This window comes from Hippocampus guttulatus, chromosome 9 (assembly GCF_054856545.1).
Source record: "Hippocampus guttulatus isolate MCC_2025c chromosome 9, RoL_Hgut_1.0, whole genome shotgun sequence".
Classification (NCBI taxonomy): Eukaryota; Metazoa; Chordata; class Actinopteri; order Syngnathiformes; family Syngnathidae; genus Hippocampus; species Hippocampus guttulatus.
Window position 1 is genome coordinate 23,039,944 of NC_141269.1, and position 19,475 is coordinate 23,059,418.

The following is a 19,475-nucleotide window of genomic DNA, read 5'->3' on the forward strand; positions in this document are numbered from 1 at the left end:
TAATGAGGAAAAAAAGTGTTTTAAAAAAAGGCTTCTCCCTACTACTATTCCTCAGCTTGACTGACCTGCCTTGATAGATATTTACAGGTATTTACATAGGTTGTGCAACAAATTTTGAGATATGCCAACAGAGTCTACACAAAGTACCTAACTATCAATTTGTGACTGGAAAACGGTTCGCAATGGTTACCATGCACAAATCAAGCACTAGCTGACATTCGCTGGTGGGGGAAAGGCTGGAGAGGATAAACAGTACATGCGGCGTGCTTTTTAAATAGGTCAGTGGACCCACTCCTGAACCAATCGCATGCCGGCAATCAGGTAGGGCTTCACGGCGCGGACACGGTGCTCCTGGAGGAAGATGACCATGGTGTTGATCACCCAATTTGCTACTTTTCTAAAAATGTTTAAAAACACCAGTTTCACTACAGCACCATTGAAAAAAGGCACTGGCATTGTTCTTGGCTTTACAGTATTTTGAAGTATACATTGGGGCCAGCTCTAGTCCAACTGTGGTATTTTGTGACCTCGAGCCTCTTGTGTTTTTGTCTCCGATGCAGAATAGTAAACCAACACCTGATGTGCTGGTCCTTATGACTCCAAGATTTCAATATTGACATTTGTTTTCAAGAGGGAATAGGGGGTAAATGTCAGATTTTTATAGCAGTTGTTGACAATGTTGGTCATTTGTTTTGTATCTGTTGTGCTGCCATTTCCTCTCTTCTTAGTGTGTGTGTGTGTTTGTGTTTGATTCAATGGATGAGGAGCTGTCTGCTCCTCAAATTGGGTGATAAACACCATGCTCATCCGCCTGCAGGAGCACTGTGCCAAAGAATACTGCATCCATGTGAAAAGGACAGAAGGAAAAAAAATCACAAAAATGGCTACATTTTCTCTTAGGTGTGGGGTGGCCAGAGAGTTACAAGGGGCCCTTGAACAATGGCGTTTTCGCAGTAGAGATGGAAAATTGCGTGGGGAAAAAAAATAAATATTCACGTTAGGCAGGCTTAGCATGTGGCAGCGTAAGATGGCTGCCGGGAGCTTCACAAGTAAACTGCATTGTTTGTCCATCCAAAAGTAGGTCTGTAATTCCAGCTCGTCGTTGTCCACTTTGAAGTGTAGTCTAGCAGATATAGTCGAAAAATATTTTAGTAGAAATACAACAAGAACTCTAGAATTTAGAATTAGACAGTAGATTAGTCGGTGGTGTTTAAATTTAGTAAATCAGAAATTAAAGGTACTGTGAAACAGAAAATGAAGAAAAAGTGGCAAAAGCAAAGGGACAAAGAGAGGAAATTGAGATTTACAGAATACAAAGGAAATGTGAAATGAGGAAAGTGGGGAACAGAAAAGATGAAAAAACAGTAGCCTGTTTAGGATGGACAAGCAAGATAGAGGTAAATATACCTCTGGGGAATTTCAATCAGTTGAGCATGTCTTATTTTGGGTGTGAGAGGTTTAGGTTTAGAGATATTTGATCGTAAGATTATTGGGGGTCGCGGGCGTGCTGGAGCCTATCCCAGCTGTCTTCAGGCATTCGGTCTGGTACACCCTGAACTGGTCAGGGCACACGTAGATGAACAATCATTCATGCTCATGCTCACTCCTATGGACATACTGTATATGTATTGATAACGTGTTTGGCTTGTTTTCTGTGATTTGTAATCTGATTTATACAATAAAGATTGTTAAAAAGAAGGAAGAAGAAGGCACTCCATCCAGTAGGCGGCGATAGAGGTGGAATATCAACAGACTTCATCCGACTGTTTGCAGCGCTTCAAACGGTGCGTTGGCGTTCACCACTGCCATCGCTACAACCTTGCAATTTGAGTGCAAATCATTTATTTTTGTTCAGTTATCGAGTGACCACCAGTGGCCCGTCTCCAATTGTCACCCAAGTATTGTCGGACGGAAAGGTAATTTGTGAAATCCAAGTTAATTTGTGAAATTAAGGGCAGAGGATTGCTAGCTAACCTGGTCTCCTAACTGATCTTTAACGTCATAGAATCTGCAGCTCAAAGTTAACTGGAACCGAGCAATTGTTGCGGGATAAATGATTCTGTAATTAGTAATGTTATTAACTGAGTTTCGAGCCGACGAATGCAAATGCAAAGCTTCAGAGCCCATAGTAAGGATCTGTGTAAACTTGTATAAATTCATTGATTTACACGAGGTCAGCATTATTAGACTTTATTTTAAAGGCAGAGAAAACCCACGCAGGCTCGGGGAGAAAATGCAAACTCCACACAAGAAGGTTGGAGCTGGGAACGAACCCTCCACTTCTGCACTGTGAGGCGGACTTACTAACCAGTTTACTCCTATGCCGCCTAAGGCATAAAAATAACGTCTTTCAAAGAGATTTATTGAAATTTACAGAGGAAGCAATGGAAAATATGAGCAGAGTGGCGGGTCGGCATAACATCACAAACGGCCTTGCCTGTGGACAGTCCAAAATGTGTGTGCGGATCACACAATTTACATCACATTTGGCAGAAGCATAGAAAAACATAAAATAAAGATGCACTTATGAATTTGAAAAATAGCTCTATTCGCCTTAAGGGTTTTGAGGTGTATTTGTCAACTATACATTCTGGAAATTAGTCAAGTATTATAGCGCATGTACTTGCGCTTTATAAAAATTTTGGAGTTGTGATCAAGACCATGACGTGGTTCTACATCATCAGTAGTTGTGTTTAGTGGTAAGGTGAATAATGCAAATGCAGTGATACATGGAAAACAATGTTGCCATCACCTCTCAAAATGCACCAACCATCAAGAGTGTGGCTGCTTGTGACAGCCAGTCAGCGGCGGATACACACAAACTGTGCCTCCCAATGATAACTGTAATATATACTTAAACACCCATTGAATGTTGATAAATGCTTGAATGGAAGCACAGCAACCTGGGAGTGAACGTGGGGTTCTTGAAATAATTCATTTGACAATGGTGTGTTCGTCTTCCTTAAATCTACACTTTTAATGTGGGTTCACTTTTCTTCCCCTGTAGTTTTTGCCGTTGTGTCACATGCTGGAGTTGCCGCGTGAAGATGCACTCAAAAAGACCTGAGTATGGCCAAAGGCAGCCCCATGGTGACAGAGACAGAAGATGGAGGGATGAATATGATAAAAGACAGGAAGAGAGGTATGAATACCATCGAAATGGACAGTGGGATTCCTATCATCACCATGGTCGAGATGGTCCTGGCAGAACAGAGAGAAGCAGCATAAGTACAGACTACAGCGACTCCCCTCAAAAGCTGTACTCTAAAGACTCCCTGGTCAGAGACAGAGACAGAGATGCAGATAGGAGGAGCCCAGTGAGGGGATGCTTGTCCTCTCAGGACAGGAAGGTTGCTGAAAAGAAAAGGCAAAGGTTCACAGATGACAGCCGCGATGCCTACAGCTACAGATTTGAGCCTGATTGCAAAAAATATAGGCAGTCGCCAGATCATTTTCCGAGGGATTATAAACATCCGTTGCCTCAGGAAGTCAGAAGGAGTATGCAAGATTCTAGAATCCAGCACAGACATGAAGAGTTTACTTCCAGGTACCACCAACCCTATGATTCCGGTCACAGACAGCTGTCAACGTATAACAAAGCGAGAGAGGATCAAGGAAGAAATCACAGTTACTCACCGGAAAGGAACCTTCCCCAAGATGACTCAAAAAAGGTAAAACATTTGGATCCAGAGTGAGAAAAGATCAATTTTTCATTTGTAATAATGTAATCTGATTTATGTCGGTGAATAGAGAGATGTCAAATCCAGAGAAAGGAAGAATAGCTCTCCTGCATATGGTACGGATCGAGCAAGGAATTATTTGGATGCATCTAAAAGACAGGTAAGTTGATCTCACACAAAGCAAGTCTTACTACAATACGAAAAACACTTCATGAAACATTGTTGGCATTAAGTCCCAAACCTGGCACCCATGCAGCGAAGCAGCTGTTGCCTAAGTCAAAACAAACTGCTGTGTTGAAGTTTGCCTTCACAAAGACAAGAATGCTCAGTCTGCAGTACAGCATGACAGAAAGTACACTTCTATATCATTTCAAAGTCATCAAACAACATCCACCTTGAATACAAGTGGCTTACTGATGATTTGGAACAAATTTGCTGGAATTGTGCTTGGATGCACACACACACACACACACTTCCGTTCCCACGAGTGTATAAATCTAAACCTATTAAACATTGTTAATACGATGAGAATTATATACAAAAATAAATATTTCTAATATTCATCTTAAAAAAAAAAGACATTACATGTTTTGGTTTTGGTGTTTATATGTTAATTCGCCATTGACTTTTAATGAGCCCTTTCATGCACCCTGTAACCTGATAACATGATTCTTGATTCTTCTTTTTGATGTCATCTTTAGAAACTCTCACATAATATTCGCTTCGTCGGGCAGCATCTACTTTCCCCGTTTTAGCGTAGTGGTGGATATTAGGTTTGCGGCACATATCGACACGAAAATAAGGACTTTTCTTTCATTCTTCAAATAAAAAAATGCAACTAAAACAGCATGATTTGGCACCTTGTATACATTTGAAACCAAAAGTTTACATATCAAAAAGAGAAGTTCTCTTTTCCTCACTGTCTGACATGATCCCAGAATAAGCTTTTCTTGTTTTCGGTCAAGTAGGTTCACTAAAATTACTTCAATTTGCTTCATGCCATAATCATGAGAAAATCTTTTTTTTCTTCTTCTTCTCCTTTTTTACTATTTTTCATTGCTCTCTTCAAAGTCCAAAATTATATATAGGAAGATTACTATGCCTTTAAAAAAAGAACTTTGAAAACTGATGATGCTATGTCTTTGGATGGTTCTGATCAGTTTGAGGACAACATTTGAGATAATTAGAGCCACGCTTGTGGGTATATTTGAAGGCACACCTGAGACACACTGCTTCTTTGTGTCATATCATGAGGAAGTCCAAAGAAATCAGTCAAGATATCAGGGAGTCAGTTGTGGACTTGCACAAGTCTGGTTCATCCTTGGCTGCAGATTCCAGATCCCTGAGGGTGTCGCGTTCATCTGTTCAAACAATAATACACTAGTATAAATGAGAATATCCAGCCACTATAATGCTGAGGAAGCAGATGGGTTCGTTGTCACAGAGATAAATGTGCTTTGCTCTGAATTGTGCGCATCGACCCAGGAACAAAACCAAAAGATTTTGTGAGATGCTGGCTGAAACGAGTTAGTGTCATTATCCACCTGATACAATGACTTTTTAGGCCATGCTGGCAAATAGAAGCCATTACTCCACAAGAAACAAAAAACAAAAAAAAATACATCACAGTCTGCAAATGCACACTGGAACAAAGACCTTTATTTTTTGGAGACGTCATGTGATCTGACGAAACTAAAATTGGAACTGTTTGGCCAATCATGAGCATCGTTGCATTTGAAGAAACAAACTGGGGAAGCTTACAAGCTCTATAACACCAGCCCACCCGTTAAATTCAGGGCTTGCAGCATCATGTTCTGGGTTTGTTTTGCTTAAGCAAGGACCAGTGCACTTCATAAAATAGATGGTGTCACGAGGAAAGAATATTATGTGGAAATACAAACATCAACCAGGAAGTTAAAGGTCGCATGCAGACGGGTCTGCCCAATGGATAATAACTTGAAGCATACTGCCAAATCTGTGGAAAGTGGCTTAAGGATAGCGGTGAATGTTTTCACAAAAACCTGATCACACTCGTATTAAAAATGTAAAAGCAGAGCTGAAGCGGCATGTGCGAGCAAGGCGCCTTGCAAACTTGACTCAGTTAGACCATTTATCTCGGGAGCAATGGACCACAATTCCTGGCAAATATTGTGAGAAGCTTTGTGGAAGGATTTCCAGAACGCTTGACCCAAGTCATACAATTTAAGGACAATGTTATCAATAATAATGAAATGTGTGTAAACTTCAAATTCTAAAGAAAATAATTGTTTACGAAAAAAACTTTCTCATGATTCTGGTATTTAGCAAATTGAAGTAATTTTGATCATCATAAATGACCTGGAACAGGAAAAGCTTAGTTTGACATGATACATGTCGTACAGTGGGGGAGGGGGCATGTCTTTTTATGTAGTGTGTGCGAAATTCAGTCATAGCACAAGCCAAAGTCATATCGAGTCAAGTTTTGGCCAAGCAAGCCTTCAAATTAGTGACAGAAGTCTGACTTGCAAAACCGTATTTTCCGCACGAAAAGACCCACTGGATTATGAGGCTCACCTTCAATGAATGGCTATTTTGTAAAAAAAATTTCATATATTAGACGCCTCGCACTAAAAGGCGCAATCTACAATGCGTCCATTAGATGGTGCTACGCTCGTTCCATTAAACTCGAGAGGCGCCCGTTCAACTTGAGAGGCGTTCATGACTGCCTCTGAAAATGTAAATTAACTATTACTGTACTTAAATGAAACTACGAAAATTGAAAATAATGCATCAAAACAGAAAATCAAGCGAGGAAATGACAAAATTAATTCTATATCCCCCCTACACAATTTATTTTGTGATTTCCTCGCTTGATTTTCTTCGTGGTTTTATTGAAGTAAAAATTAATTTACGTTTTTTGTAGGCGGCCGTGAACGCCTCTCGAGTGGAACGGAAGAAATAGGCGTTCATGACCGCTTCCAAAAAACCCATTTGCATTTCCTTTATCATAGCTCCAAGAGGACAATCAGATAAGATAAAATAAGAAAACCTTTAATAGTCTCACAGTGGAGAAATTCCCACTTCACAGCAGCAAGGTATGAGAGAGAGAGGTAGTAGAAGAAAATAAATAGGAGCTGCTGGAAAGGCAGCCATTCTCGCGGCGCCATCTTGAAGTCAAAATAACACAACAAGATGTCAGTCGTAATTATTTATTCCTTTATTGTGTATTCACAAATGATGAAATCACAATATAAATTCTGTAGGGGGGAATAGAATTAATTTTGTTATATCCTCGCTTGCTTTTCAGTTTTGATGTATTATTTTCAATTTTTGTCGTTTCATTGAAGTAATCGTTAGTTTACGTTTTTCGGTGGCGGTTTGAACGCCTCTCGAGTCGAACGGAAGAAAGCAATATTTTGACGGAGATAGACAAAAACGTACCTGTATTTGTTGAGACTGTTTTAAAAAATGAACACCACAGCTCTCCTTTTTTTCGGAGCTGCAACACATACTTATTTAATAAAGCAGCGACACAGTTCACTGAACCAACAGCAAGTTATAACATTGTCTCCAGGAAGGAGCCATCTTGGAGTCGACGTATTACCGTAATGACCATACAAAAGATGCACCGGATTTTAAGGCACTCGGTGAGCTTTTAAGAAAATGGAAGACTTTTTGGTGCGCCCAATAGTGCGGAAAATACGGTAATTAAACAGGTACGTTTGTAAATGGTAAACCATGAAGTTGGGGTTTCATTGTATTTTGGTCCTCTTTCCAAATTAGGCCACCAAAGTATTACAGTTAGGTGTGTGTCACTGAAAAGCAAAACCACCAAAATACCGTAAACATACAGTAATGAATACCTGTCTGACACTGGTAATCAGTACAGAGCATTATTATCTTTGTAAAGGCAGAATACTTGATGCGGCTGATTCATACCTACAGGTGTACCTAATGTTGGCTGCGAGTGAATGCCTGGAGTACAAGCCCCACTGAAATTGGGATGTTGTGTTGAACAGAATACAATGATTTGCAAATCATGTTCAACCTACATACACTGAATACACTGCAAAAACAAGACATTCCACATTCCAAAAAACCTGGAGCAGGTGGCAAAAAAAGACTGAGAAAGTTAATGAATGCTCTTCAAAGACTTTGAAATATTCCACAGGTGTTCGAATGGGCTAACTGGGAACGGGTGGGTGCTATGATTGGGTATAAAAGGTACAAAATGAGCTTCACTGAAATGCTCAGAGCACTTCAGAAAGCCAATGTCAGTAAATACAGTTTGGCGCTGCATCCGTAAGTGCAACTTAAAAATCAATTTCCAAAGCAAAAGCCATTCATCGACAACTTCCTGAAATGCCGCCGGCTTCTCTGGGCCCAACCTCATCTAAGAGGGACTGATGCAAAGTGGAAAAGTGTTCTGTGGTCTGACAAGTCCACATTTCAAATTGTTTTTGGAAATTGTGGACATTGTGTCCGCTGGGCCAAAAAGGAAAAGAACACTCCACACTGTAGTGGATGCAAAGTTCAAAAGCCATCATCTATGATGGTATGGGGCTGTGTTAGGCCAATGGCATAGCTAATTACACATCTGCGAAGGCACCATTCATGCTGAAAGCTGCATACAAATTTGGAGAAACATGCTGCCAGCCAAGCAACGTCTACATGGACGCCCCTGCTTATTTTAGAAAGAGAATCCCAAACCACATTCCGCATATGTTACAACAGTGTGGATTCGTAGTAAAAGAATGTGGGTACTATACTGGTCTGCCTGCAGTCCAGACCCGTTTCCCATTGAGCATGTGTGAAGCATTATGAATTATAAAACACGACAATAGAGACCCCAGACTGTTGAACAGCTGAAACTTTACATCAAGCAAGAATGGGAAAGAATTCCACCTACAAAGCTTCACCAAGTCCTCACTTCCCAAACATTTGAGTGTTGTTAAAAGGTGATGGAACACAGTGGTACACATGGCCCTTCCCCAGCTTTTTTTTGGAATGTGTTGCAGCCATAAAATTCAAAGTGAATGATTATTTAGTAGAAAGAATAAAGTTCATCAGTTTGAACATTAAATATCTTGTCTAGGTTGAACACGATTTGCGAACCATTGTATTCTGTTTTTATTTGTTTACTACAGCGTCCAACTTCATTGGAATTGGGTTTGCATATTAAACACATTTGAGAAAACATTGTTAAATAATTTTACAATTGCCGTGTTTTCTTACTAAATTGGATTGCAATGTAAAAATTTGCCATTTATGGAATGTATAGAATTACTGTATTCCATTTTGGTAATTATTGTTGCTCTGCACTGGGATTGCCCCAATATTAGATTGTGTGGGTGTACAGTACCAAATGAAGGGCATGGTTGCGTGTCTTCTGCATATCTAAGCAAGTGCAGGTGAAAATGGCATGAACTGGTTGCCTCTGTCCATCTCCCATCAGTCTTTGGAGGATGTGACCAAGCCCAGTCACGATGCACCTGAGAAGAAATTTTCCAATGGTTTCCAACTGTTCCTTGATGTACTCAATAAAGGCGTGGATGTGGACGTACTCAACCAGATTGTGTCAGGAAAAGGCTGTGGTCAGCCACCATCTGCAGCATCTTCCCACAATGCCGCGGATCATCCCTGCGTCCCAGGAGAGCAGGTAGGTCAACGAAATGTCAGCGAATGGAACGAAGAGAATTTTGGAGACGAATGCCACAGGCAGCCTTTTCCACAGTCCTTCAGCCCAAAGAGGAGCTCTCCTTATGATGACAGGTCAGTACAGAGGAGTGATGTAGGACAAAGCTGCACAAGGTCCAAGTTGCCTCCTGTGGCGGAGAAGAAAAGACTGACACCTGACGATGAGCACAAGCACCAGCAAATTCAGGAAGTATTGCAGGCCATTGGGGTGGACCTGGGATCCGAAGAGTTGGGCCAAATGTCGCACCGGATTAAGGAGCGATTATACGGGAAGAAAGAAAGCCACTGGAGCTACCAGAGTGCAGGCAGCAGGGAAAGGGTCACAAGATCAGCCTACTCTCCAAGTCGCCGCAGCAGGTCAAGGTCATCATCTTCCTCAGCCTCATCATGCAGCAGATCGAAACATTCATACAGTGACTACTCTGTTCACAGAGACTCGTACAATGCTCAGAGTAATTTCAAAGAGGATCAAGCCTGGGTCCCTCCCGCCACCAGCAACAGCAGAGCTTCACTAGATAATCAGAAATGTGAAATCCAAGCCACCGTTTCTCCAAACGTGACCTGCACGACTTTAAGACCCACAATGCTCACAACGCCAGCCTACGGTCCCGTGAATACTTCCCCAATGGTGTACCCGCCTCTGTTCCCTGACATTTCCAACGTCGGGCCCAGGCTTCTTTTTCCTCCCCTGCCGTCTTTGCCTCCTCACACTTCCCTGCTCCCTTTCCCCTGTCGGCCTCCCTTCATGACGTACTCTTGTCCATCGCCTTTGAATATCCTTCCATCTGTTCTCGCTCAAACGAGGCACCTTCTTCCGCCGCCAATGAGTAACATCCAGCCACCATTTTTAAACCTGCCAAATGCACCAATTGCGTTGCCCAAGATAGATAATCCTACAAAGTCTAAAATGTTACCAAGGCCTCGTTGTTTACTGGTAATTGATACAAAACAGCCCAGTTAAATGCTCAATTTGGATCTGAAATCTGTTTATTTCTGTGTACACATGGACTAAATTGTCAGCACTCTGTTCATGAAAGAAATCCACAATGGTCACTGCAATAACTTGTAACTGACAAGCGGGAATGAAGAAATAAAGCTCCTGAAAAACAAACCAATGAAAATTAGACATTGCTTTTGAACTGTGGGGTCAGTGAAATTAAACAAAAAAAAGTCATGGTACCCAACTTTATATTTTGTTCCCCAAACTTTTGTCCTAATCAAATGAGTTCTGCAACTGTAAATGAGACTTCTACTGCTGTCAAAAGGAATCTCGGCCCTCGAAAGCAAAGTGCCCTTCTTGTCTCGGGTTTGAAGGATGCTTTCTCCACATTTAACACTTTAGCTCCTTCCACAAATGTACAATTGACGTTAGAGTGAGGCCCATTCGAGGGCCACTTGAGAATGAATGTTGCCCCGAGTCAAGTGACTGATCGAAACTTCGCCTTTACCACTCAAAAATGCTGGAACAGGGGTCGGGAACCTATGACTCGCGAGCCAGGTGGGGCTCTTTTGATGATTGCATCTGGCTCGCAGATATAACAAAATATTCTCGCTTGTTAAATCCATCCATCGATTTTTCACTGCTCATGTCCTGTTCAGGGCTGCAGTTGGCTCCAATTGGATGATACTGGCCTAAGTTGGCTGTTGCTGGGTAACAGGTAGACACCCCCTTTTTGAATCAGTCCGCTCAGTCATTAGCTCAAAGTTAATCTTTCGACGAATAAGATGGCGAACAGAAAAAAGATGACGAGTATGGTACACTTCAGGACGAATGGACCGAAGGATTCGCCTTTGTGGAGAGAACATGTTCTCCGGTGTGTCTAATTTGCAATGACAAAATACCATCGATGAAACGGTCGAATGGAAAGCGGCACTTTGACACGTGCCATGCTACGTTCGCATCAAAATACCCTGCAGGAGACAGCAGAAAGGAAGCATGCAAGCTACTGAGCAGGGTGCAAGCTAGTCTGCAGCAACTCCGCATATGGTCTCTGCAAGCTGACTATAATTCCGCTATCTTTGCTGGATCTTGAGCAAAGGTGAGGAACGGAAAACCATTCACATTAATGGTGAGTATTATAACAAAATTATTTTTTAAAAAATACATTCAGAAGCTTATTATACTGACATTTTGTTGAATTCACTTTTAAAATAGTTATATATATATCATTGGCATTTCAATCACAGCGTGATTATCTGTTTGAGCCTGACTGGCACCGTCTGGTATGGCTAAAGAGGCCGATCCGGGAGTGACAGTCCCTGTTGCAGTGGATGCACCTGAACACACAGTTGGAGGGGTGCGCTTGTTTGTCCCGGCTGTTCTTTCTCCTGGCTCTCTTGTCTTCTGCCGATGCTCTCATCTTCTCCTCCCCTCGGCACAGACCACGTGCCAGTTCTTGTTTCCAGTTTGGGCGGTTCTGGGCCAGTGACTCCCATCCCTTCATATCTATCTCAACAGCGTTCAAGTCCCTCTTGCAAACGTCTTTGAAACGAAGCTGTGGACGGCCCTGTGTTCTCTGTCCAACTGCGAGTTCTCCATAGAGCAGATCTTTGGGGATCCTACCGTCCTCCATCCTGCGGACGTGGCCGAGCCACCGAAGGCGATGCTGACGGAGGAGGGTGTACATGCTGGGGATGTTGGCACGTTCCAAGACGTCTTTGTTGGTGATGTAGTCGGACCACTTGATACCAAGGATTCGCCTGAGGTTTCGCATGTGGAAGGTGTTGAGCCTCCTTTCTTGGCGTGCATACAGGGTCCAGGACTCACTGCCATACAGTAGGGTGCTGAGAACACAGGCCCTGTAGCCTGCCATCCTGGTGTTGGTCGTCAACTTGCTGTTCTCCCACACGCGTTTGGTGAGCCGGGCAAGAGTTGTGGTGCCTCGGCCGATCCTTCTGTTCAGTTCAGGGTCCAAGTCAAGCGAGTCTGTCACCGTGGAGCCAAGGTAAGTTAACTCTTTGACCACATCCAGCTGGTAGTTGTTAATGGAGATGGTGGGTTCGCTCTCCGTGTCCTGACTCAAGATGTTGGTCTTCTTGAGACTGATGGTCAGCTGAAAGTCGCTGCACGCCCTCGAGAAACGATCCATGAGATGCTGAAGATGTTCTTCCTTGTGGGCAGTGACAGCAGCATCGTCCGCAAACAGCATGTCTCTGATCAGGACTTTGCGGATCTTGGTCATGGCCCTCAGCCTCGCCATGTTGTGGAGGCCGCCGTCAGAGCGAGTATGGAGGTAGACACCCTCAGTGGAGTTCCCGAAAGCGTGCTTGAGCATGTCAGCGAAGTAGATCCCGAAGAGGGTCGGAGCAAGTACACATGCCTGCTTAACACCACTTTTCACTTCGAAAGAGGAAGATGTTGCGCCATCAAACTGGACGACACCCTTCATTCCGGAGTGGAAGGAACGAATGATGCTCAGCAGCCTCCCCGGGCAATCGATCCTGTCAAGGACTTTGAAGAGGCCATTGCGGCTCACAAGGTCGAAGGCCTTGGTCAGGTCAATGAAGGCAACATACAATGACTGGTTCTGCTCTCTGCATTTCTCCTGGAGCTGGCGGAGCGAGAAAATCATGTCGATGGTGGATCGTTCCGACCTGAAGCCACTCTGTGATTCGGGGTACACCCTGTCAGCGAGCCTCTGGAGTCTGTTCAGGACCACTCGGGCGAAGAGTTTCCCCACAATGCTCAGTAAGGTGATGCCTCTGTAGTTGTTGCAGTCATTGCGGTCACCTTTGTTCTTGTAGAGGGTGATGATGTTACAGTCACACATGTCTTGAGGTACCTCGCCGTCTTCCCAGCACTGGCAGAGTAGGTTGTGTAGGTGGTGCAGCAGAGGTTCTTTGCCGCTCTTGATCACCTCTGCTGGGATACCGTCAAAGGCCAGGAGCTTTCCCAATGGGCAGGCTGTCGATGGCTTTGCTGAGCTCCTCAAGGCTTGGTAACACGTCTAGCTCCTCCATGACGGGCAGGCGCTCAACAGACTCTAGGGTGGCATCGGAGATGGTGGTTTCTCTGCTGTAGAGGTCTGAGTAGTGCTTTACCCACCGCTCCATCTGCTTGCTCTTGTCTGTCATAGTCTCGCCTGTCTTCGTCTTGGGGGGGGGGGGGCTGTCTTGCCGTGTGAAGGGCCTATCGCTTTCTTGATCACGTCATAGACGCCTCTGATGTTGCCGGTATCTGCGGCTCGTTGGATGCTGTCACAGAGATCCATCCAGTACTTGTTGGCGCAGGCCTTGCTGTAGCCTGGACTTGACTTCTGGCAGCTCGGAGAGCCTGCAGTGTGGACTGGGAGGGATGCTGGTGATGCTTCAGCAGTGCTGTGCGCTTCGCTTCCATCACGGCACTGAGTTCTGTCACATTTGCCTCAAACCAGTCCTGGCTTTTCCTTGTTCTCTTGCCGAAGATGGAATAGGCAATGTCGTGGGTGGTGTTGCGGAGGAGGTCCCACGTTCCGCGTTTCCTTCTGGTGGTTTCTTCTCCAGGGCGTCTTTTAGGTGCCGGGCGAGGGCCTCCACCATGTCCACCTGGTTTGCCTTGGCTGTGTCGATGCGGGGCTTGCTTGGTGGCTTGGCTCGGTGCAGCTTCTTGGGCTGGAGTCGGATCTTGCAGCAGACCAAGGAGTGGTCTGTGTCACAGTCAGCGCTGTGGTAGGAGCGTGTGGTGAGAATGCTGCTTAGCTGCTTGCGGCGGGTCAAAATGAGGTCCAGTTGGTGCCAGCGCTTTGAGCGGTGGTGGCGCCAGGACACCTTGTGCTGTGGCTTGCTCTGGAAGAAGCTGTTGGTGACGCACACGTCTTGAAGTGTGCACAGTTCCAGGAGACGTTGTCCGTTGCTGTTCATGTCACCCACTCCCCAAGGGCACAGGCAACTGGACCGTGATGTGTGGTCGGATCCCACGCAGGCGTTGAAATCCCCAAGAAGAACAAGTTGGTCGGTGGTTGGAACTTTCTGGATGGCTGCCAACAGCTGGTCGTAAAACTTGTTTTATATATATATATATATATATATATATATATTTATCGGCACTGTCACCCTGTTCAGCGTCTACGCCCCTACTCTATACTCCACGCAGGAGGCGAAAAACAAGTTTTACGACCAGCTGTTGGCAGCCATCCAGAAAGTTCCAACCACCGACCAACTTGTTCTTCTTGGGGACTTCAACGCCTGCGTCCTCTCCGGATGGTGACTAGGAGAGGAAAGGTAGTCCGCACTGAAGGGGTCTCACTCCCTGAAGGAACAATAGCAGACATTGAGGACAGCTACAAGTACCTCGGTATACCACAAGCCAATGGCAACCTCGCACTGGCAACAAGGAAAGCGGCTACGGCCAAATACCTCCAGCGAGTGAGGCAAGTCCTAAGAAGCCAGCTCAATGGCAAGAATAAGATCCGGGCAATAAACAGCTATGCCCTGCTAGTGATCAGATACCCTGCAGGAATAATAAGGTGGCCAAAGGAAGAGATTCAGACCACGGACGTTAAGACCCGAAAGCTCCTCACCATGCATGCAGGGTTCCATCCCAAATCCAGCACCCTGAGACTGTACGCAAGTCGAAAGGAAGGAGGCCGGAGACGAGTGAGTGTGAGAGCCACTGTCCAGGATGAAACATCCAAGCTCCATGAATACATCAAGGAGAAGGCTCCAACGGATGACGTACTCAGAGAATGTCTCAGACAATGGGGAACAGAAGATGAGGCGCTGGAAGAGGGACCATCATGGGAGGACAAGCCCCTACACGGGATGTACCACCGGACCATAACTGAAGTGGCTGATCTCAAGAAGTCCTATCAGTGGCTAGAGAGGGCTGGCCTGAAGACAGCACAGAGGCACTCATCCTGGCTGCTCAGGAGCAGGCCCTGAGCACCAGAGCCATTGAGGCCCAGATATACCACACAGACCCAAGGTGTAGGTTGTGCAAGGAGGCACCTGAGACGATCCAACACATAACTGCAGGGTGTAAGATGCTGGCAGGGAAAGCCTACATGGAACACCATAACCAGGTGGCTGGCATAATCTACCGAAACATCTGTGTGGAGTATGGACTGGAAACCCCAAGGTCAAAATGGGAAACACTTCCGAAGGTGGTGGAGAATGACAGAGCGAAGATCCTGTAGGACTTCCAGATCCAGACTGACAAGATGGTAATGGTGAATCAACCAGATCTCGTGATCATAGATAAAGGGCAGAGGAAAGTCGTTGTAGTGGATGTAGCGGTCCCAAGTGATGGAAACATCAGAAAGAAGGAACACGAGAAACTCGAGAAATACCAAGGGCTCAGAGAGGAGCTGGAGAGAGCCTGGAAGGTAAAGGTGACAATCGTGCCTGTGGTGGTCGCAGCACTCGGGGCAGTGACCCCCAAACTAGATGAGTGGTTGCAACAGATCCCGGGAACAACATCAGACATCTCAGTCCAGAAATGTGCAGTGCTGGGAACAGCAAGGATACTGCGCAGAACCCTCAAGCTTCCTGGCCTCTGGTAGAGGACCCGAACTGAATGAGGGACGGACACCACCCGATGGGTGAGACAAGGATTTTTTCTTTTTTTTATAAAATATGGCTCTCTTAGTCAAAAAGGCTCCCAACCCCTGTGCTAGACTGACAGTTCAAGTTGATGAGTTGCCAATTGTGCCTTTTGGCTTTAACACGGACACCTTGCTGCATTCAACACAGGTGGGTTCTCACTGCACACCAGCAGCTATGCATCAAGCGTGGGAAAATATTTTCCTAAAAATGCAATCAGTAGCAAAGCGACTTACAAAATATACAAGGGCCTGTGTGGGTTTTCTCCGGGTACTCCGGTTTCCTCCCACATTCCAAAAACATGCATGGCAGGCTGATTGAACACTCTAAATTGTCCCTAGGTGTGAGTGTGAGCGCGGATGATTGTTCGTCTCTGAATGCCCTGCGATTGGCTGGCAACTGGTTCAGGGTGTCCCCTGCCTACTGCCCGGAGATGGCTGGGATAGGCTACTCCGAAACCCACAGTCACGGTTGAGCACGAAACAACTAGTAGCTCAGTGTCACATCCACAAACGGCAATTGCTATCACAACTTGAGATTGATGAGGTACAACACGGATTCCATGGTGAAGGGCCCCAGGCTGCCAGATCAGAGGAGGTTATACCAGAGATTTAGAGGCAAGCCCCCAATGAATGCAGATGATAAGATTGTGAGGCCAGCCCCAATGAATGAAATGCTGCGCGAGGCAGCAACTGACCTGAAAGCTAAGATCATGGCGCGAATGAAGGCTGGGCAACCTAGAAACCGATTACGACGGCGATGTGAAGTACCACCTGAAATTCTCATGGAAACAGTGAATGCAGCACTGAGGGCAGTAACGATCACGGAAACCAATGAGCTGATAGACGCTTCAGCGTCAGTGATCTTAGAGATGCGTGGCTATAAGAGCAACCATGGGAGCCATGAGATACTGTCAGGATCATTGCTCAAGTAACATTTATGCACTTACACAAAAGATGAGAGAAGACGTCTGTATGTTGTTTTCGCTTGCAAGGAGAATAGAAGAGTACTGCACACATACAATTCCCACAGCTAGACTAAGCAGCCTCTCCTAAACCCTCTCTTTTTATTCATTTTGGTATCAGGTTGATCAGAGGAAAGTACACTCATGATGTTTGTGGAAAGTTCCAACAAGGACATGAAAGCACAGTCAGTCTAGCAGAATAAGCACTTCTCTCTTGGATCTTCTTATCTTCGGTGACCAGCTGGGAGCTGGTGTAGAATAAAGCATGATAATAAATGTTTTACCGACAATTATTTTTTCAGATATGTGACCCACCATGGAAAAGACGGTTGGAGGCTAAGATCAAGGCGGCTCGAAAAGATGTGAGTCAATTGACGGAGGCCCAGAGAGGTGTGATGAAAAGGCCGATACCCGAGAGGTACATCCAGATGACCATACCTGTAGCACTCGAAACTGCCAAACAAAAGCTTCAAGCCTTGTCCAGTCGCCTAAAGAGGTACACGAAAGAGAATGAGGCCAGACGAATAAACAGGCTGTTCGCAACACAACCTGCGGAAGTGTACTCTCAGTGGCAGGGTTCTAACACCAGAGCAGACCCACCAAGACGGGAAACTGAAAGGTACTGGAAAGGCATATGGGAGAAGGAGGTCGCACATAACAGAGGAGCACAGCAACCTCCCTGAACAGGACCTTGTTAGCATAACAGTGACAGACATACAGGAAAGAGTCTCATAAAATGTGTGTGTGCGTGCGCGCGCGCGTGCGTGCGTACGCGCATGCATATACATATGTAATATATGTGTGTGTGTATGTATATTTATAAAAATTGATTTCCGTTGATTAATTATCAGTACATTATGTATTATTTTTCTCAGTGTCAAGTTATTTCAATGGCCATTGTGTGTTCTTTTTTCATTAACAAGTACCAACAATTTGTACAGGTGTGCATAATTGTTTTTCATTCCTACGTGCATACTAGCCATCAGTAATTTGTTTGACATATTTTCTTTTGAGTACTGGTAGTTTGTTTTGGCATATTTTCTTTTGATGTACTGTAAGTACACAGAAAATGCTTGTAAATATATGTATTGTAATACACTTGTTAATTTCTCTCAGTAAAAGGTTTGATGTGGAGTTGGGATTGTTTTTGTTTTTACTTACAATTAATCAAACTCTAACGGAACTACTGCATGTACATTTCACACATTTTTCTGTCAAGCTCAAAGACATCAGAGGTGATCAAAGGATATTTTTACATTGCAATATTTGTACTTTGCATGGTTAAACACGATGTAATTTCGGTCTGTGTTTTAGGGAGCAAAATTGGATCGAGTACCGCCGATTACGAACCATTTATTTTTGACTAAAAACCTTTTGAAAAAGATGGCCTTGTTTAAGCCTTAGTTCAAATTCTGCTGCACACAAAACCTGTCAGATGTTCCTTTCACGGCGAAACGTGCATAGTGATCATAGACATATTTTGCCTCATATGTAAGTTGAGGGGTCCGTTGTTTTTAGTGGATAGCTCTACTTTACGAATGACAAAAGGAGAGATGGAATCCTTCAATGCAGTTTATTAAAAGGGGGAAAAAAGACGTCTGCACCGCAGCACGTTCGAGAACACAACTCGTCACTAAAATCACTTCCTGCTTCTCTTACTTTAACAGCCAATCAGAACCTATCAACATAAAAACATGTCTAAGCAATTATTAGACAACAGAATATAATTTAGGTATGCTTAACATGAAATACAATGCTCAAACATAAAATGCTAATTAATTATATAACATAAGCTTACACATATACTGCCCCTATACTGTACTTCTAATGTATGAAACGTAGTGGATCCATTTCGACGTGTGTGTGTCAATTGGATTATGCCACGTTAGACAAGGTCAACGTCCTTTTTTAAATGTATTTGAAGGGAATGGAGAAAATGTCAATCTTTAACATGGCCATGCATTGAACTGTACACGATCGATCACAGGCAATGTAGGAGGACAGAAGTAATTCCAGCCAACAGGCGCGACAGATACTGCAACTTTGAACATCTCGTTTCGAAAGTGGTGATGTGGTAATAGCTGTTACGCTTTGACTTTGAAAGCCCTAACAGTATGGATGCCGGGGGAAATGTCGTTAGCTTAGGAAGCCTAGGGAAACGTGTGTGCGACGACTGCTAAGTAGTGATGGGTCCATGAGGCCTCATGAGGCGTGTCGACACACTGACACACTGTGTTGATATTGTGCTGATACTGTGTCGCTGACCACTGCGACCTGCTGGACCTTCAAGATCCCTGCAGCCAACCGACTTAACAGACTGAACTGACTGATAAATTTGTTTGTTTATTGAACATATAAAATATACAATACGGTAATAAATTGGCAAAAAGTGAAGGTAAGATATAAAAAAGGAAAAGAAAATAGTCATCATCACAAGTATATGTTCAAAGGAGTAGAAAGAAGTAAAAAATTTATCGAGTCGTACCCCTTCTTATATATGAATTGATCATTTTTCAAAATAGAAAAGAAAGTCTACATGTCAACAAATGCTTTTACCCTTATGTATGCTATACTTATCTATTTTTACAACTTTCGGTTTGTATATACATACTCATTGTAGCACATTTATATGTCGA

General features: G+C 44.2%; 1 protein-coding gene across 5 annotated transcripts; it reads left to right on the plus strand.

Annotated features, from left to right (window-relative positions):
- Positions 1 to 1,639: 1,639 nt before the first annotated feature.
- On the plus strand, positions 1,640 to 17,973 carry LOC147200789 (uncharacterized). Of its 5 annotated transcripts, none has more exons than XM_086120551.1 (5): positions 1,698 to 1,784; positions 1,856 to 1,916; positions 3,008 to 3,671; positions 3,751 to 3,840; positions 9,115 to 10,467. In XM_086120551.1, exons 3-5 carry the CDS (start codon positions 3,048 to 3,050, stop codon positions 10,315 to 10,317), a joined length of 1,917 nt encoding a protein of 638 aa, XP_085976677.1. In that variant the 5' UTR covers positions 1,698 to 1,784; positions 1,856 to 1,916; positions 3,008 to 3,047; the 3' UTR covers positions 10,318 to 10,467. The 5 variants fall into 5 exon arrangements, with proteins under 5 accessions (XP_085976678.1, XP_085976677.1, XP_085976680.1 ...); XM_086120554.1 differs by adding an exon at positions 17,142 to 17,973 and having other exon boundaries at positions 1,772 to 1,916; positions 9,115 to 9,318; XM_086120553.1 differs by having other exon boundaries at positions 1,772 to 1,916; positions 9,115 to 9,318; positions 9,394 to 10,467.
- Positions 17,974 to 19,475: the final 1,502 nt, after the last annotated feature.